At 51.2% G+C, this 19947-nt stretch overlaps 2 protein-coding genes across 8 annotated transcripts in view; both read left to right on the top strand.

Annotated features, from left to right (window-relative positions):
- Nucleotides 1-5771, top strand: part of SEMA4A (semaphorin 4A) — a 59095-nt gene extending 53324 nt beyond the window's left edge. For all 7 annotated transcript variants that reach the window (XM_039368636.1, XM_039368640.1, XM_039368638.1 and 4 more), the window contains 3 exons: nt 227-384; nt 1621-1739; nt 2234-5771. In XM_039368636.1, the coding sequence (XP_039224570.1) occupies nt 227-384; nt 1621-1739; nt 2234-2898 (942 nt within the window). In that variant the 3' untranslated portion in view covers nt 2899-5771. The remainder of the gene's footprint in view (nt 1-226; nt 385-1620; nt 1740-2233) is intronic.
- A 1321-nt stretch (nt 5772-7092) lies between these two features.
- On the top strand, nt 7093-19860 carry SLC25A44 (solute carrier family 25 member 44). Its single transcript, XM_039368643.1, has 5 exons — nt 7093-7303; nt 11187-11308; nt 12200-12834; nt 14757-14884; nt 15875-19860. The coding sequence occupies exons 3-5, from the start codon at nt 12213-12215 to the stop codon at nt 16064-16066; spliced, it is 942 nt and encodes a 313-aa protein (XP_039224577.1). The 5' UTR covers nt 7093-7303; nt 11187-11308; nt 12200-12212; the 3' UTR covers nt 16067-19860.
- Nucleotides 19861-19947: the final 87 nt, after the last annotated feature.

Raw genomic sequence — 19947 nt, 5'->3', positions numbered from 1 at the left:
CAAGGACTACCTGTATGCAGGCTCATTAAACGTACCTGAATTCATGAGATAAAATGTTGGCTAACTTTTTCTCTCTCTCCTTTGAATCTTAAAGCGGATACTCATAATTCAAAGAAATGAAATTAAGTTACCGATTCCCTGAAGGAAGGAAGATTCCATTTTTGCCAGAATGGATTTTCCTTTTTCTGAAAAATGCAGTACCCAGCACCTCTTCCTCCTTCCCTAGGGCACCCTGTATGTGGGCTATTCCAAAGGGATTTTGGAAGTCCTGGTGGCCAACTGCAGTATCTATGCCACCTGTGCCAGCTGCCTGTTGGCACGCGATCCCTACTGCGCCTGGGATGGGCACTCATGCCGAGCGGTTTGGGAGGACACCAGCAACAGGTGAGCAACGGTGGGAGGGAAGCACCCCTACGAGAGGAGAGAAGCTTGTGTGTGTGTGTGTGTGTTTGTGTGTTCTACATCAGGAGTCTCCAATCTTGGCAAGTTTACCACTTGGTAGACTTCAACTCAAAGAGGTTGAAGTCCACAAGGCTGCTGGCTGGCTGAGGAATTCTGGGAGTTGAAGTCCACAGGTCATAAAGCTGTCACAGTTGGAGAGCTCTGTTCTACAAGATTCCCAAGGTTTGCGTTGATTTGGATCCACTTGATTTCCCTGTCCTTGAAATTACTGGGCAGCACATATCATTACTGGAGAATGCCCTTTTTTCTCTTTTTAGGATTTTGCCATGGTGGTCTTCCTTCTGAAGCATTCTTTATCTTATCTATTTACTTATATATCTAATTAGAAGCTGCCCATCTGCCTTGCAGAGAGACTCTGGCTGCTGAGCACCCAACACACAATTAAGCAACCAATTACACATTGACAGTCATGTGACCGCAATTTACAATGTTTTGTCCTGGGAACTGGTGTTTGCTTCCAGTTTCAGACAAAAGACCCACTGCAGACAATGGACTCCAGAAAAAGTAAAAAAAATGGGTGCAGTCATGTGGTGGCCTGTTTAATCATTGGCATGACACATGACTGTAATTGTCGGCTCACTTACAGTTGTAAGTCGAGGACTTGCTTCCAGAGGTTGTGGGTGCTCTATCACTGGAGATTTTCAAGAAGAAACTGGACAGCCATTTGACTGAAATGGTTTAGGGCAGTGTTTCTCAACCTTGACAATTTTAAGGCATGTGGACTTCAACTCCCAGAATTCCACAGCCAGCAATGCTGGCTGTGGAATTCTGGGAGTTGAAGTCCACATGCCTTAAAATTGTCAAGGTTGAGAAACACTGGTTTAGGGTTTCCTGCTTGAGTGGGGGGTTGGATTAAAGGACCTCCAAGGTCCCTTCCAACTCTTGTCATTCTGTATTCAATATTCCATGCTACTGTGCTTTGTGGGGATAACAGACAGACTTTGATGGGCACAACCTGAAAGTGGCTTGGAGGGGGCCTCCATGTCAGGATATGGGGCAAACTATAGGGCAGGCTGTCCATTGAGGCTCATCGTGGGACTGCTCATGTTTTGCCTGCTCACAGCTAGTGGTTGTGCAGAGGAGGCCTTGCTGTGACTCAGAAGTTCTTTTCCTTCCTTCCTCCCTCCCTCCCTCCCTCCCTTCCTTCCCTCCTTCCAGGACTGGCTGGCTGCAGGACGTTGAGCACGGGAAAGCTGAGGCTGCATGCCAGCGCCACAGTGGGAAGGGGCGAGCCATGCCAAGGTCGAGGAACGACTCTGATGGAGTGTCACTGAAAGGTTGAGTACTGGCAGCAGCAGCAGCTGAGCAATGGCTTTTCGCTCAGGCAGGCCCAATCGGCCTTGTGGGTCAAGGCTGCCCCAGCGGCTGTGCCTGCCCTGGGTCCTCTGGGTCCTCGTGGGAGGGGCCGGGGAGGGAGGGCCGGGCCAGGGAAGAGGGCTTGGCCCCAAGGTCAAAGGGGCCGTTAGGTTTTGGCCCTGGCTCTCTTTTACTCAAGAGAAAGAGTTTGTCTCACTCTATGTATGTTGTTTTTACACCTCACAGTTGGGCCGATAAGGGGTCCAGCAGCGGGGAAGGGAGTTGGAGCCCCCTCTCCCCCTTTGGCAGAACCTGTGATTTGAGTGTCAGCATCTTAGGGTGTGGAGACACAAAGAGTTGTTTAAAGTTGTGAGCTTTCACATCGCCCACCGAAAGGGGTTCACAGAGCAAGGAGCTATTTTTCTCCCCTCGGGAAGCAGAATTACACCTCCATTCGTCCTTTCCTTCCTTGCAGTGTTGACCCACCCGTTCAACTCCATGGTGCGGCTGCCCTGCCCGCAGGTCTCTGCCCTGGCCAACTACTCCTGGACCTACCCAGAGGGCAGCTTCCCATCACAGGAGGGGCTGATCGTCCGGGACCACACTGGCCTGCTTGTGTTTGTGCGCAGCCACACGCTGGGCGAGTACTCCTGCTGGGCCAGCGAGAATGGCTACCGGCAGCGGGTGGCCTGGTACGATGTGCGCAGTGACCTCCCCATGGACGGCGTCAGCAGCCCCAAGGGCAGCCCGGAGCACCAGGCAGTGCCCGTTGGGGAATTGCGCTCTTACTGGTTCCAGTTTGTGACGGTGACGGTCCTGCTTTCCATGACTTTGGCGGTGGCCATGGCGCTGGGCTTCTTCTCCTATCACGACAAGCTGAAAGCTAAAACGAAAGTGCAGGGTTGCAGCCTTCCCGAGTCCAGCAGGACTCCGGTGCAGGAGAAGGCCCCCCTCAACAGCAGCCAGAGCCCCCCAGGAGACAGGGACTACCAGGCGCAGGAGGCCGCCGAGGGGAGCAAATCCTGCTGCGTTCAGGTGGAAGGTGGGAGCCGAGACGTGGATACAGAGAACAACCGCCTGAACTGCCCCTTGATGAATGGGGAGGAGGCCCGAGTCACGGCAGCCCTGGAGGCCATTTAGCTCGGGTTTTGCCGGGAGAACTTTGCGGACTCTCGGACGAGCACAAAACACCTTGCACGATTGTAGTGCAGCTCCCAAACACCGCTAGAAGACAGCTGGTCACCTGCGGGGCCCATTTTTAAATGTTGTTCTTTCTTGGTTGTGTTTTGTACGACGCCACACCACCTGCAAAACTGATACAGGGGATCTGGAGGGGTTCCTTTCTCTCCCACCTCCTTTGTTTCTGTCTTCTCCCTAGCAGCAGCAGCAACTCCATCTGCTTCCTTGCAGCCCAATCTGCAAATATTTGCAGATATTTGGAAGAAAAACGTGGCTAGTCTTTGGCGTGTTCTCATTTGGAGATGCAGGGAGCCGTGCCACTTGGCCTCGGGTGGTGACCTCCACCTCCAGATGTGCTGGGCTTTGTGGAGCTTCAGGGGGAGAAGGGAGGTCTGGGTGGGTTTGGATGCTCAGGTGGGTGACAGGTGCTGCATTTGTTTTTCTGAGCAATGAGGCTCAAATTTGGCAACTTGAAGATGGGTGGAATTCTGGGAGTTGAAGTCCACCCATCTTCAATTTGCTGAGGTTGAGAAACATTGCTCTGGGGTAATCTTAGCCACTCTATGCATTGTGAGAACCACTAAAAGTTTATTTTGACTGCTGCAGCAACAGCAGCACATTGTCGCAATCCCTGTCTTCGCCCATTGTTTCATTTTTGTCCTCCTCCGTCTTGCTGTCACATTCTGCCTTTTGTTTAGTGGTTCTCTTTTGGGGCCAAAGAAGCAGCTATGCAAGGTCCTAAGTGAGCCCACCCCATTCACCCCCCTCCGGTTTCCCTTGCCCTAGAAGCGCCTCCTGGCCCCTTTGGCCTCTCACTCTGCATTCACACATAACCTTGGCAGCCGCCAAGATCAGAGCCTTGATGTTTCCAAGATGAAAGCTGGTTGTTGCTGTGTTTCTCTGTTCCTCTTGGACTCTCCCTAGTATTTTTAGAGTTTTAAGAATTTGGATTTTAAATGGTTTCCTTTGCACCAGTTGTGCCATGCTAAGATTAGGCTTTCCTCCAGCTTGGCAGTGGTGGTTTCCTGCCCCTTTTTAATCTGTGCTTTGCCCAGTGGTTTTGGGTGGTGGGTTTCAGAGGAGGGGCGGCTTGGTTTTCGATTTTTCGACAGACAGATGCGCTTCTTGCTTATCTTGGAGAAGCAGAAGAGAAGCCATTGGCTGCAAGAAAATCTCCATTTTGTAGCAAGGGGGCTTTAATGGATCTATCCAGCCTCACTTACAAGAGGTTGCTTGTGGCATCCCTATTTCCCCCCCCCCCCCCGCTTCTTTTCATTGTGCAGCTTCTCCAAAATACTTGCTGGACTTGGTGGGGGGGGGGGAGAGAGATGGCACAGCTACATGGGACCTTTTTTAAGGCATTACTCTGGGAGCTAGGATTAATCTGTGCCTAATCAGTGTTTCTCAACCTCTGTGACTTTAAGATGGATGGACTTCAACTCCCAGAATTCCCCAGCTAGGTCTTAAAGTCACAGAGGTTGAGAAACACCAGTTTCTATTTCTAATGCTTGCAGCTGCTGCCCTCTGGTGAATAAAATGACAATTGCACCCCACCAGTTCTTTGGTCCCTGCCCGGTACTGGAGAATTTTACTGCTTGGTCCCCACCGAGGGCACACAGAATGTATTATTTCTCGTGTTTACAATCCGTGTCATTTATTGTTGGTTTCAATTCAGTGTTATTTGAGTGGAAGACTCTTGAGAACCCCTTCAAGGTTGTAGAATGGGTGGGAGGGAAGGAAGGGGCCTGGGGAAGAGCCCCTCACCCCTGAAAGCTGTTTCAGAAAATATTCTGCCAAATACCTGGGTCTGCTGTTCAGTGCCATGCAAGGACAATTGCAAAAAAATACAAAACCAGTTTGTATCTCATCTACTTAAAGAACTACCCTTAAAAATGTGAGGTGCGAAGAGGACCTGGGTTGCAAAAGCAAAAGACCAGGTAGATAAGCTGCCCCGGGTCCTTTATTAAACACTTGGTGCGTGCATGTCTCTGTGTGTGTGTTTCTCCTCTCTCGGTGAGCAGGAGAGTGGTGTCTTTAATTGTGGTATTGGAGCAGCATGTCTCTTCCGAAGAACAAGAGTTGGTAATCTCTTTCAGTTAAAGAAATTATCGGTATTTTCACTGGCCTGTTTGCCACCCATTTTGGGAAGGGGAAAGAATATATGGAAGGAAAGGGACTTTTAAAAAGGGGTCAGATGATACAAAGAAGGGAAGAGATCTAAAGAAATGGGTGAGAGCGTCTCCTTTACCCCAGCCAGCCAAGGACGTGCAGCCTGGGAACAATTGCAAAAGGAGAAGGGAGTCATCCGTTGGCAGAGAGATGTTGGGTTTCAACCGGCAGATTTAAAACTACCTGCTGCTAATCAAAAATGTTTAAAACTAGAAGGTGGCCGGTTCTCCTCCTGCCTCTCAAATGTTTGGGTGCAAGAAGTCGGAAAATTTCGTTGTCCCTTTGTGGGCTGGAGAAGGAAAAGGATGTTGCAAGGAGCTGAAAATAGTTTGTTTGGTGTGCAAATAGGTTTCATTCCACGATGGTTTCTGGTCAAAGAGGCTGGAAGATATTTGACGTACAAACACCTCCCTGGCTCTTGTGGTCAGAGAAGGAAGGAAGAGTAGTTGCGCTGTGGCAGAGCCCCTGCATCAAACTATCTGCAGGGTTTTTAAAAAGTGCTGATTTTCAGCTCAATTCCATAGAAAAAAGTGCATGTTCATTCATGACTGGCTGTTTGTTGCAATGTTGTTCCTAACCTTTTCCTAAAAGAAAAAAAAAGATGTAAATCATTGTGTTTATACAAACTATTTTTATTAAAAAGTGTTATGTGGTTGTCCAATGGCTATTGTGGGCCGATGGTCTCTGAAGCGTTGCTACCTTGGGGGCTCAGCAGGCACAAAATGCTCCCCGCAAAAGAGGCAGAAGGGATTCTCCGGAGGAATTGCCAGTTAAAATCCAGGATGGCCTCCCAAGGGAGTGCTTCATAGTGGATGGAGAGAAAATTCAACATTTCCAAAGAGAAATATTTCTTATTAACTAATTAAATCTATATGCTGCCCATCTCACTGTTACAGTAAATGGTTCACAGTATAATAAAAAGAATACAGAACAATTAAAAATGAAGAAAGACTAATAAGCTAGAAATTGGCCATACATCACCCTGGTGTCAGTGCTCAACAAGCCCCACCCCTGGAACTAAGTGGGCGGGACTTAGGCAATTGAGGGAGGGGGGTTTTGCAGGCTTCAGGTGCCAACATTGCCCCTGTGTGGTCCTCTTTCTTGCCCAAGCACCAGGGAAGGATGCCAGCTTCTTAGAAGAATGGCAGTTGTTCAGTCCTGTCATGAAATATTTTTCCAACTTACAACTGAGCCCAAAATTTGTTGCTAAGTGAATTTTGCCTCATTTTATAGCATTTCTTGCCAGTTGTTAAGTGAATCACTGTACTTGTTAAGTTACTAAGATGGTTGTTAAATGAATCTGGTTTCCCCACTGACTTTGCTTTTCAGAAGGTCGCAAAAGGGGATCCTATGACCCTGGGACGCTGCAACTGTCAGAGGAGTCCGTTGCCCACCATCATTTGAGTTTTGATCATGTGACCATGCGGGGGGGGGCTGCAACAGTCATAAATGTGACAAATAACCATAAAGTCACTTTTTTCACTGTCCTCGTAACTTCAAAGGGTCACTAAACAGTTGTAAGTCGAGGACCTCCTGTACTTCGCTCACGCGTTTTGCTGAACTGAAAGCGGCTCTTCTCTTTTCCCATCAGCCCCTTGGAGTGAGCTGGCCCGGAGGCGCCTGGCCGGCTTTCCCGCCACGCCGGGGAATCTTATTTCTTGAGATTGGGGGATTTCGTGGGCTCCCCTTAGCCGGGCTGCCAGGGGGCTCCGTGTGCGCGTGCGCGGCGGCCATGTCCCTCCAGGGCAAACAGTCGGATAATCCGACTCCCTCCTTACGGGTAGTCTTCTAAGCCCAGGTTGTTGGCGGGGCTGATGGGACCGGTAGTCCAGCGAAAGGAGGAAGAACTCCCTCCACTCCCGGCCCGTTTCCCTCCTCCCCGAGGAGGGCTGCTCGCCGGTTTCCCTCCCGCGCCTCTCTCGGCAATTCCCGCCCGCGTTTAGTGACGCCATTCGCGCGCCGGAAGTGCCGCTCGCCTTCCGCCGGCCATCTTTGTCCAGGGCAGCCGGGCGGGAGCGCGGTTGCCCCGCTCTAAAGTGGCGGCGGTGGCGAGGAGAAGGAGGAGGAGGAAGAAGAGGAGGAGGAGGACGACGAAGAGGAAGAGCAGGGAGGAGGAGGCGGCGTCTGTCGGGGCCCTGCGGGGCGAGCTGAGCCGGAGCGCTGGCCGGTCCGGGAGGAGAGCGCGGCCTCCGGGCAGGTGGGTGGCCAGGGCCGCCGGGACGGGGCCCCAGGCGGACCCTCGCGAGGAGAGGCCAGTCGGCCCGGGAGGGCGGCGGGGCTGCCGCTCTGCGGAGGAGGACGGGCCGGCTGAGGGGAGGGGGAGTCCCGAGACCCTTGGCACGGAGGCCGACACGTGTCTCCGCCGTCACGTGGGGAGCCCCGCGTGGCCGCTCGGAGCGGCGCTTCCTCCTCCGGCTGCCGCCCCCACGGGGTCGCGTCCCGCTCGGGCCGTGGGAACCGGGGGCCTCCGCGCGCCTGGCCTCCCTCCGCCTCGCTCGGGCCGCTTTGCTGGGGGAAGAGGGGATTATGCCCCCCCCCCCCCGCGATCAGGACGGGGGGCAAAACGCTGGAAGCGCCTGCTGGCTTTCCCGCCGGCTTCCTCGACCGCTGTTCGTCCGGTGCGGAGAGCAGGTCAGGCTGCAATCCGGCTGCGGCTGTTCACTCCCCGCCCTCCCCTCCCCCAGTCCTCGTCCTTGGTTTTTCCTCCTCCTCGGGCGGACAAAAGGCCGGCCTCGAGGACCAACGAAGCACGTCCGGAGGGAACAAGGCGCCCTTTCAGAAGAATCCGGGGTTCTTCGGCCAACAGCAGGTTGCCTAGTGTTTATTTAGCCTCGACGGAGCTCCTGCAATCGCGGATATATACAGATTTCCTTTCAGTAAAGCGCCAGCAAACATATACCGATAGTTCTCGACTTACAACCACGATGGAGCCCAAAATTTCTGTTGCTGAATGAGACAATTGTTAACGGAACCTCTCTTGCCACGGTTATTAAGTGAATCGCTGTGCTTCTTCAGTTAGTAACCTGGTTGTTAAAATGAATCTGGCTTCCCCATTGACTTTGCGTGTCAGAAGGTGGCAAAGGGGGATCACATGACCCTGGGATCACAGATACACACCCGGTTGCCAAGCATCTGAATTTTGATCACGGGACCACGAGTGAGGCTGCAACAGTCGTAAATGTGAATAACTGCACTTTTTTCAGTGCCATTGTAATTTTGAACGGTCACTAAATGAACTGTTGTAAGTCGATCACTACCTGTATATATACTTAGGTGATGTTGCCTACAAAAAACCCCAGCAGCTAATCCCCCGACGGAATGGGAGTGTGCTAATATGATGATTTAAAATCTGATACTTTTATCAACCAATATGTTATGGGGGAAATAGATGGGGGAAAGATTTCTCTCCTAATGTTACAAGGATGGCTCAGGGAGTATGGTTGCTGGAGGGTGCGATGGGCGGCAATTTAATTTAATTTAATAATAATAAATGTGGAAGAGTAAAGGGCCAAAAAGAGCCTTGAAGCAGTATATGTATACTATTTGTCTGTTTATTTGTAGGTTAATAAACTCCCAAACTATGGCAACTTTAAGACTTGTGGATTTGAATCCCCAGAATTCTCCAGCCACCAGGGCTGGGTGGGGAATTCTGAGAGTTGAAGTCCACAGTCTTAAAAGTTTCCACAGTTGGACACCCTGGGCTAGGCATTATACAAAAGCAACCAGTGCAATAATAACAATAATATACAGAGAAATACAAGGTATAGTTTTCAATAAGCAAGTGTAAATAAATAATGCAGCATTCAGGTCCCAAAGAGGAAAGCCCAATTACAGCCACAAGATGCGTGGAAACTCCCGTTGCCAGGAGAAACGAGCTGTTCCAGTGGGGAGGACAGCCCCCGTCTGAATGCCCACTTTGGGCCATTTCTCTTCACCCACCCCTCCTTGTTTATTTATTATTTATTCAATTTCTATAACCTCCCATTTCAGTCAGTGACTCTGGGTTGCCCTCTTAGTATGGTCAGGAACCCTTTCAACTCATCAGGCCTTATCCTCCTTATGGAGGCTGGTGGTGCCAGTCACCCCCATCGCCATGAGGTAGTGATCATCCCCAGAGAGAGACTGATGGAAACGCCCCGCAACACATCGTCTTTCATCTGACCCAGGGTACAAGCTGGTGGATCTGTTCCATGAAGATCGCCCTCCTTTTTAGAGGCTTGTCCCTTTAGGCCTTACAAATGCCCCCTGCAGAACTGTTGGTTTCCAACTAAAAAGCCACTTCCTTGCATGATTGCCTGTCTGTCTGTTTGTTCCCTCTCTCTCCCCCCCCCATGTCTCTCCATCTCCCTCTCCCGCCCCCCCTCTCTCCAATCTAATCTCTCTAATTTATCTATCTAATCTATCTAATCCAGCGGTTCTCAATGTTTGTGTGACGGCGCCCCCATCACACAAATGTTATGCGCATGCGCGCCGTGCATGGGGGCGGCGCCCCATGCGCGGTGCGCATGCGCGGCACCGCCCCCATGCGCAGCGCGCATGCATGCCGCCGCCCCTGGAGGCGTGCCGCCGCCCCCGGAGGGGAGAAAATGGCGGATTGCCGCCTTTGGCGACCCCCGCAAAATGGTCGATCGACCCCAAATGGGGTCGCGACCCATAGGTTGAGAACCGCTGATCTAATCCATCCTAAATCTAATCTAATCTATGTGGTAGGACAGCCTGGGGTACTTCCTTGCATGGCATTTGTTTTTGGGTTTTAATTTATTTCCTGTATTATTTTTACAAATAACTCAGGGCAGCAAATGTGTGCAACCTACCTTCTTCCTCCTATTTTCCCCACAACAGCAACCCTGTGAGGTGGGTTGGTCTGAGAAGGAGAGACTGGCTCAAAGTCTCCCAGCTGGATTTCATGATTAAGGCAGGATTAGAATTCACCACCTCCCGCTTTCTCCTCCTCCTTTGGGGAAGGCTTCAGTTTGGTGGGTATCTTTGGCCTTCTTGACTCAGCCGCTAGATTCAGATTTTTCTCCTGAACACGTTTTATTTTCCTTAGAAGAATGTTGTTGCAGAGCAGAGTATTTCATGCATGCAAAATTGCCGCATCTCTTGGCAGATTAATTATCAGGCCTTAGGTTGACTCCAGTGTGCTTGTGAGGTGTGTGTGCGTGTGCGCGAGAGAGAGTGAGATCAGGGCGCAGGAGAACCTTGCAGATGAAGAGTTTCACCTCAGTTGCAACATTTCTCACGAAAGAAACCTGAGAAGGTTCACGGAGAGCTGGCTACCAGTCCAAGCCCCTGGAAAGCTTGTGTGGCGCTCGCTCTTTCGTGATTTAAGACGCAAAAGGAAAAAGGAAAAGAAAGGGCAGAGCGTCCCACATGCCCTTCTGGTTGTTTTTAAGCCCTGGACTTTGTGGGAAGGGATGACCTTGATCTGTTCGGTTGAGCAGGTGTCAGAAATACCCAGACACTTACACAGCAAGATTTCTTTCGCAGATATTTCATTTAAAAGCCAAAATTACTCGCCCTCCAGAATTTAAACATTACGCATATGTGTTCATGACATCGTTCCCTGTTAGGGTAGGCAGTGTTGTGCGGAGCGTGTAAAGAGCAGCAGCACAGGAAGTCCTCGACAGAATTGCTGTCACTAGATAGTTGTGAAGTGAGTTTTCCCCCATTTTGCAACCTTCCTTGCCCCAGTCGTTAAGTGAATCCCTGCAGTTAAGTTAGTCACACGGTTGTTAAGTGAATCCGGCTCCCCCATTGACTTTGCTTGTCAGAAGGTCACAACGGGATGCTGCGTCCGTTGTAAATATGAGTCAGCTGCTGAGTGTCTGAATTTGGATCACGTGACCCTGGGGAGGCTGCAGCGGTCGTGAGTGAAAAAGTCATAAGGTCATAAGTCACTTTTTAGTGCCATTTTAACTTCAAACGGTCATTAAACGAACTGTTGTAAACAGAGGACTACCAGTATTGTAGTTAGTAATGATATAGCCAGGAAGGGCTAGAAGCAGGCTCAGACTTTAAGGACCATCTTCTCTTTTCCTGTTCACACTTGAAATACAACCTTGACCCTTATTTTGCAGGAAGGTGACGTCTTGAAGAGAAGAATCTGCCAAGTCTACAAGGAATCAGAAGCCAGCATGAGGAAGATCACCTGGATCCACAGCAAATCCACAGATCTTCTCCCGCGGCGGGTTCACTGACGGTACTGCTGAGCCTCAGTTTAGGGCGGGTTGAATCGGAGGTTGTTGGCTTCAGGAGTTCACTTGCCCCTGTAGGTGCTGCCCAGAGCACTGTAGGGCTGGCGTTCTCCACCTCGGCAACCTTAAGCTATGTGGACTTCAGCTCCCAGAATTCCCCAACCAGCAAGCTTGTGTGTGGTCACATGATTTCCCACTTAGCAACCACTTTGTTTAGCGGCAGAGTTGCCGATCCCAATTACGGTTGTTAAGCGAGGACTACCTATAATTGAAATTACCGGTCCCGTCCGTCCGTCCATCTGACAGAGGAGAATATTTGTAGCTCAGGGCTGAGAGTCCCTGGGGCTCTTTGAGCTTGACTGCTTTGCACTGGGGATGTCGCCCAGTTCGGGGAATGGACCATCTGCAGGAAAACAGCCAAGCTCAGAGAGCACCAAGGACCCCTCCCTCCTCCGAGCGCCTGGGAGTCCGTGATCTCTCTGGCCGTGGCCTTTCAGCCACTGGGGTCTCTGCTTGAGCAGTCTATGGGGCCAGGTGTCAGACCCCAAGAAGGACACGTGAGCAGTTACTCATGAGCAGTTTCCTTTATTGTCCCTCACCTGTAGACGGAATCTTGCAAAAGTAAAGCATTGCTCTAGATCAGGGGTCTGGGGAATTCTGGGAGTTGAAGTCCACAAGTATTAAAGTTGCCAAGTTTGGAGACTCTTGCTCCAAATATACCCTGGGAATCACTAGGGAGGAGCCCTCTTAACTGCCTCTTCACCCTCTGGGGTGCAGCCCCCTTCTGGGAATCCAGGCTACATCCCAGCACCCCGGGCCTGCCGTGGACAGCTCAGTCTCGATCTGGGAGATGCCGGGTAAGTTGAGAAGCTCGTGACCCGCTTGCTCCTTTGCAGGAGGCCGCCAGCCATGGAGGACAAGCGCAACATCCAGATCATCGAGTGGGAACACCTGGACAAGAAGAAGTTCTATGTCTTCGGGGTGTGCATGACGATGATAATCCGCATCAGCGTCTACCCTTTCACCCTGATACGGACACGGCTGCAGGTCCAGAGGGGGAAGAGCCTCTACAATGGGACCTTTGATGCCTTTGTCAAAATCCTGCGGGCCGAAGGGGCACCCGGGCTCTATCGGGGCTTCCTGGTCAACACCTTCACCCTCATCTCCGGTCAGTGCTACGTGACCACCTACGAGCTCACCCGCAAGTACGTTTCGCAGTACAGCAGCAGCAACACCATCAAGTCGCTGGTGGCCGGTGGTTCGGCCTCCCTGGTGGCGCAGAGCATCACGGTGCCCATCGACGTGATCTCCCAGCACCTGATGATGCAGCGCACGGGCAACAGCATGGGCCGTTTCCGCGTGCAGGCCCACGAGGGCATGCGGTTCCCCGTCTTCGGCCAAACCCGGGACATCATCGCCCAGATCTTCAAGGCCGACGGCCTGAGGGGCTTCTACAGGGGCTACGTGGCCTCCCTCCTTACCTACATTCCCAACAGTGCTGTCTGGTGGCCCTTCTACCACTTCTACGCAGGTAGGAGAGAGCAGGGCTGGGTGGTTTTCCTGCAGAGGTTCCATTACCCAAACTAGGTAACTTCGTCAGTGCTAGAAGGGGGTGGGGTTTGTAGCGAGGAGGGGGGAGGGGGGGGTCTGTGGGCTGCTCTCTGAGCTTGGTTGTTTTATTGTGGACATTTCATGACCCAGCTAGGGAACCTCATCAGTGTGGAGGAGGAAGAGCACTGTGGGGTCCTCTCTGAGTTGGGTTGTTTTCTTGCAGAGGTTTCGTGACTCAGACTAGATAACTCTGGATCAGTGCTAGAAGGAAGTGGGGTTTGCAGGGAGGAAGAAGAGGTGGAGGGGAGGCCCAAGTTCGCCTCCTGCCTTAGGCCAGCTGAGATCAGTTACTGTCAAGCGCCAGGGAAGTCAGGAAATCCGGGCGGTTCAAAGGAACATAAAAGTTGACCGCAAGCTCACGCTCTCTACAAGAATCTGCCCAACTACCAGTCAACACAAAATGGCAGCAGATAAGAGCCAACGGAACTCGAGCTGGGCTGGACGTAGCTCTCTTGTGGGCACGAAAGGACTCATGGCTGATGGCCTGCTTGACCCTTCCCTCCCCCCCTGGGACCCAGCCTGGTCTCCTGCTCCAGCCCTAAGGAGCAAAGGGCCGGTGTTACAGGCTGTCTGGGGTCCCACTGACTGAAAGGCAGAGAGAGCATGAGGGCTGAACGAGTAATACCACAATATCAGCTTTGGTTTAAGACATCCTTGGGGGCGTGAATGCATCTGAGGAAAAGCCCCCTCCCCCCCTTACAAGCTTAAAGCTGCCCTTTTAAATGCCTTCGGCTTGCAATGGGTAAACTTATCCTTGAGAGGAGCACACCCGTATAAGGCTGTGCACAGAAGGCCCCCTCCCCTTCCCAAGCCCTGCCTGGCGGAGATGATGGGCTGGGGACGGGGCCCGCCGCCTCCTCGGACATGGGAAGCCCTTCAGGGCTGGGGGTCACTAATGAGCAGCCACCCCAAGCAAGCCCTTTGCTTCCCTCGGTCCCAAGAGGCTTGCAGACCCTCGGATTCACCAGAGATCATCTGCACGGCCCCCGTTGCATATTGGTCTGTGTGTCAAGTCAGCCTGCAACATCTCGGCGGAGTCTCCCTCGGATATAAAAACCTTAGATCACAAGAGTGAGGTGCCCTGGCCAGGGGGTTGGACTGCAGGACCTCTAAAGGCCCTTCCAGCCTTAGGACTCTGATTATAGTGGGGCAGTGCGGAATCAGCAGCACAGGTTCTCCTTGACTTATGGCCATAACTGAGCCCAACGTTTTCGTTGCTAAGCGAGGCGGTTGTTAAGTAAATTTTGGCCCATTTTATGACCTTTCTTGCCACAGTTGTTAAGTGAATCACTGCGGTTCAGTTAGTAACATGGTTGTTAAGTGAATCTGGCTTATGCATTGACTTTGCTTGTCAGAAGGTCACAAAAGGGGACGCTGCGGCCATCATAAAGATGAGTCAGTTCCCAAGTGCCTGAATTTTGATCACCTGGCCAGGGGGAGGCTGCAACGGTGGCAAATATGAAACTGATCCTACGTCACTTTTTTTTCAGTTCCGTTGTAACTTCGAATGGTCACTAAATGAACTGTTGTAAGCCAAGGATTACCTGTATTGTTTTATATCCCCCCTATGGAAGAAGTTTCAGGATCTAGACAGCTCTGGCCTTTGTTTTGGAACTGGGAATGTTTTACTCTCTGCAGAAACGCCTCTGCGCAGTCGCATTAAGTCCCACCCTATCTGGGAGGGAGATCCAGACTGGGGAGAAAACCCTCCTGGATTTTCCCAGGAGCACAGAGCCTTTAACACTGGATCCCCAGCAGCTCCCTCGGTGGATACCTCCAGCCCCCCGTGTGGGTCCCCAGCAGCTTTTCAGCCCCTGACCTGGTTTCCCTGCCTGTTTGCAGAACAGCTCTCCAGCCTGACCCCCAGGGACTGCCCCCACCTGCTCCTCCAAGCCATCTCCGGCCCCATGGCGGCTGCCACCGCTTCCACCCTGACTAACCCCATGGACGTCATCCGGGCACGTGTGCAGGTAAGCACCTCTGCGGCCTGAGCCTGCCACCTGCAAGGAGAGCCAGCAGCCCTGCGGGGGGGGGAGCTCTGGGGCCTGTCCTGCCCCTCTGATTTGGGGGGAGGGGGGCAGGTGGTGGTGCCTTTGAGTGGTGACCTCAGCAGGCCGGCCGGCCGGTCTTGCGTGCCTCCCTTCCCCCTCGGAGCCGTTCCAGTTTTGCCTTCCTCTCCCCCACCCTCCTGTGGCCTGTGGGGAGGCCCTGGGACGTTTGGCAGGCAGAGGGGCTGCTTTGTTAGTCTCAGTGCTTCCTCCAACTCGCGTCTTCTTGGACTACTTCAGGGGTTCTCAACCTTGGCAACTTTAAGACTTGTGGACTTCAATTCCCAGAATTCTGGGAGTTGAAGTCCACAAGTCTTAAAGTTGCCAAGGTTGAGAACCCCTGGACTACTTGAAGGTGATGGGTGCACTTCGACTCCCAGGACTCCGCATCCGGCATAGCCGGCTGGGGAATTCTGGGAGTCGAAGTCCACCCTCCTTCAAGTGGACAAGCTTGAGAAGGACCGTTCCAGAAATACAGGTGGTCCTCAACGTATGACCACAACTGAGCCCCAGATTTCTGTTGCTAAGCGAGGCAACTGTTAAGCAAGTTTGGCCCCATTTTACCACCTTTCTTGCCGCGGTCGCTAAGTGAATCACTGCGGCTCTTAAGTTAGTAACCCAGTCGTTAAGCGAATCTGGCTTCCCCAGTGACTGACTGTCAGAAGGTTGCAAAAGGGGATCTCGTGACCCCGGGACGCTGCAACGGTCGTAAGTAAGAGTCAGTTGCCAAGCGTCCAAATTTTGATCGCCTGACCCTGGGGAGGCTGCAACCGTCATAGGCGTGAAAAACAGTCCTGAGTCCCCTTTTTCAGTCTGTTTGTAACTTTGGACGGCTGTAAGTCGAGGACCCCTTGTGTTAGGAATTCTGTCCCTCTGAACCTCAAACGTGGGCCTTCTCCTCCCTCCCTCCAGGTGGGGGGCAAGAACTCCATCCTCCTGACCTTCAAGCAGCTGATCGCCGAGGAGGGTCCCTGGGGGCTCACCAAAGGCCTCTCCGCTCGCATCATCTCAGCCACCCCCTCCACCATCGTCATCGTGGTCGGCTACGAGACGCTGAAGAAGCTCAGCCTGCGTCCGGAGCTGGTGGACTCTCGGCACTGGTAGGCAAGCCGGAAGGGAGACTTCCCTTTCTGAAAGCCTTCGGACCACCTCCTTGACGAGGCATTACTGCACCATCCCTGCTACGGACTCTGCTCCGAGACCCCCGTCCCAACCCAGCGCTGGCCTGGCCCCGCCAGAGGATCGCCTCTGCGTAAACCTGAATTCCTGCATTATTGGGAGAATCACTTTTCCTCCTCTATCCTGCTGCTTGGAAAGGACCCATCGGGCACAGCCACACACATCACGTTGGAAAGCGGTAATGCGGTCTAGAAAATTCTTTGCCTTTGAATGCTTCCGAAAAGGGTTTTTTTTTTTTCTTAACCGAATATTTGAGAAAGAAGGGGGTGCACCAAACACCAGGAATTATTTTTATAGCCTTTCTTTCAGAACTTGGTGTGATCTGTACATAGAGATGTCTCCTTATTTTGCATAAACTTGGAAGCCGTTTTTTTGATCTTCTGTCTCTGAAGAGTAGGATTTTTGTTTATATGTTTCCAATTGTGTCAACGGTGATTGAAGGGAAGTTCCCTTCTGGTCTGTACAGTTGTGCTGCCCAACTGCATTTGTGTGTGTGTGTGTGTGTGTGTGTGTGTGAGAGAGAGAGAGAGAGAGAGCGCTAGCTTCTGGGCAGGGGGATTAAAACCCACCCAGGGAGAGATGTGCACTTTATCCTCCTGGATTTCCCTCGTGTGAGTGTAGACAAAAGGAAAAAAAAAAATAACCAGATCCCTCTCGTAATAGTCTCCTCCTTACCCTGAGCACACAGAGAAATGTGATGGTTGTTTATTGGGGGCTACATTTGAAAGGCAAGGCTGAAAAAAACCTAGGCTAATGCTACTTTTGGTCGTCGTGTAAGTGGGACTGTCTGAATCACCGAATGAATATTTCATTTAACGTGTGGGACGGGGGGGTTGGGAAGGAAGGGATCTGGGTTTTTGGGAAGAGAACTCCTTTGAAGCCTAACTCCGAGGGAAGAGCGGCTGCTCCCTTGGGCTGGGCCAGCTGGGCTCCACCGTGCAGCCTTTTCCAAGGCCCAGCAGCATCGGTGGACTCCGTCCTGCCCTCTTGCCACCATTTGTATGCTGCGACTCTGGTGCTGCCTCTCCCCAAGCTCCTCTTCGCCCCGAATGCAGGTACAAAAGCCTTAGAAGGCAGGGAGGGGCTGCAGGGGCTGTAAGGAAACCCACTTGCTTTAAAATTAAGTATTTGGTGGTGGCGGGATTAGAAGCAGTACCAGTGAGGTGTTATTCTCTCCACTTTGGAGAGGCTTTTCTTGCAAGCAGCGTTTAATGTCTAACGGTTTGTGTCTGCCCTAATCATGGGCTGCAAAGGACCTTAAACCCTTAAACATGGGTAAGTTTCAGCTGCCTGGGGAAGGCTGGGAGTTGAAGTCTGCATATTTTAAAGTTGCCCAGGTTGAAAGATCCTTCTGGGTCAGGGGTCTGCAAACTCGGCAATTTAAGACTTGTGGGCTTCAGCTCCTGGAATTCCTCAGCCAGCCGTCCTCGACAGTGTATGTTGTGGAGCACACGGTCAGCACACCAAAGCTACCTGCTGGCCACTCCACCAGACTCTCTTATGAAAACGACCTCCTCCCCAAATTCAAGCAAGTCTCTTGGGCTTTCTTTCATTTAAAGCAGTGTTTCTCAACCTCAGAAACTTTAAGAGGGGTGGGCTTCCAACCCCCAGCCGGCTGAAGGATTCTGGGAGTCAAGGTCCACCCATTTCAAAGTTGCTGAGGTTGAGAGACACTGGAAAAGGATGATGGGAGGTGAGTCCTGGAGAGAGAGGTGGTTGGCAATTTCAGTAGGACTAGGAATTTGGGATGGGTGGGGAAAACGTTCCCCAAAGTACACATCTCACGGGCCCCAAATCAGCCCTCCGTGGAAGCAAAGCTGGACCTGTGCAATTTTTAGCCCTTACTGGCTTTGCCCAGCTTAATTTCTTTTGGATGTCCTAAGATTTCTCAACGTTAGTTTATTTTCAATAGGAGAGCATTTCTCCAGATGTGCCACATCTGGGCTTGAATGCACGCTTCAAGCTCAGCCTTTGGGGTTGCTGGTGGCCTTTGGAGGGGGTGGTTGACGGGGTCCGGGATGGCCAAAGGAGACTTCCTCCCTCTCCACAGAAGACTTCACAACTCTACCACAATGCAGTTGTGGCATAGCCAAGAAAAATAAGGTAAATTTGGTTGAATGTAAAGTGAATCCTCCCCCCCCCCCCAAAAAAAAATTCCTTTGAGCTGCTGAAAAAGAATCTGTAAATCTGTTATGAGCTGGGTTGTTTCCCCCCCCCCCCGACTTGCTAAAATACCAAGATAGTAAGCTTAAGAAGGAGGGGCTGCTCCTGGTGTTGACGGACAAGGCTCTCTGCAAAATGAGATGGCTGGTGTGAGAACCGGAGCAGGGCCTGGAGGGGTTAGGGTTAGCTGCCCCCCTGCAGCCGAACGGTGATCAAAATGCTTGGCACTTCAGCAAGAGGAAGGGCAGAACCCCCTCGGTGCCACCCCCTGCCGAACTCACCTGTGACGGAGGAGCTTTTCCTATTAGCACGATTCCAAGCACCACTTTTAATCACTACTGAACTGAGATTTCATTCCATTCTTTCGCCAGACCAGTTAATTCTCAGGCGGGGCAACTTTCAGCTAGGTCAGTGTTTCCCAAACTTGACAATTTACTGGCTGTGGAATTCTGGGAGTTGAAGTCCACATGCCTTAAAATTGTCAAGTTTGGGAAACACTGACCTAGCTTGACTTCAACCTCCAAAGAGAGAGTGTAGCTGGCTGGGGAACTGTGGGAGCCGAAACTTTGCCTGAGAAACTCCATTTTGGACATCTTCCTTTGATGTAATGGTACGCTGATTTAATAGGTTTCTCATTCAAATTATCGAGAATCTGTAGGGAGCACTGCTGAAGTATTCTCAGGAAGCTGTAGCTATTAGCTAAAGGATTCTCCCAACTTGGCAACTTTGAAGACTTCAACTCCCCGGCTGGGGAATTCTGGGAGTTGAAGTCCACAAGTCTTAAAAGTTGCCAAGTCTGGAGAATCCCTGAGCTAAACCACGCCACATAGACTTTTTATGGGAATGGGGGGGGGCAGGTGGGGGGAATAAGGCTGAGAGGAAATCAACCAGAGCAACCTAAAATAAGGATTCTTTTATTGTCCAGCTGAGAGTTAATTCCGAGGTCCCTAATATGGTGCCTGCCTTTTCAGTATGGAGTTTGAATGTATTTGTGTACAGTACATTAAAGCTGGTTTCAGTTTTGCACTGTGAGAAGTCTTTAAAAGTGTAATTAAAGTTTTTATTATTTATTTGATCTTTTTTTGTGGAGGGCTTTCGTTTGTGCAGTTAAGGTGAAGAGAACTGGCAGGTATTGTCCTAAGATGTTCCCAGGAGTCCCCCAGGGACCACCCGAGAAGGTGAGATTCAAAGACACCATTCACAAAGCACTATGAGGGGAACCAGCATTCAGGAGAATGAGTGAACATGGATTTTAAGAAAAGAAAAGGCATTATTTTACTATTTGTGACATACCTGGAAAAGAATCCAGAGCAGGTGATTCCAAAACTACAGACACAAGTCATTTAAAAGTAGATTTTGTTGCACATACAGCCTTCATCCTTTTGTCTAATGGAGGAAATCCTTTTGGTGATCAAAAAGGGAAATGTGTAGGGTTTTTTAATTTATTATTTTATTATCTGGTGGATTTTTAATATTCTGTAAACTGCCTGAAGTCACCTATGTGTGAGTTGGGCAGCTATATAAATTTGTTTAATAAATAAAATGCTCAGGCGTGACACAAGGATGAGTCTTGGCCCTCGTATGCGTGAAGAGAATTCCTGAAGAGAATTTACAGTTCAACACATTTTGTGATGCACACCCTG

Source organism: Crotalus tigris, unplaced genomic scaffold, assembly GCF_016545835.1.
Source record: "Crotalus tigris isolate CLP2741 ecotype Arizona unplaced genomic scaffold, ASM1654583v1 scf7180000020888.614114, whole genome shotgun sequence".
NCBI classification, from domain to species: domain Eukaryota; kingdom Metazoa; phylum Chordata; class Lepidosauria; order Squamata; family Viperidae; genus Crotalus; species Crotalus tigris.
This window is presented reverse-complemented; position numbering and strand designations above follow the sequence as displayed.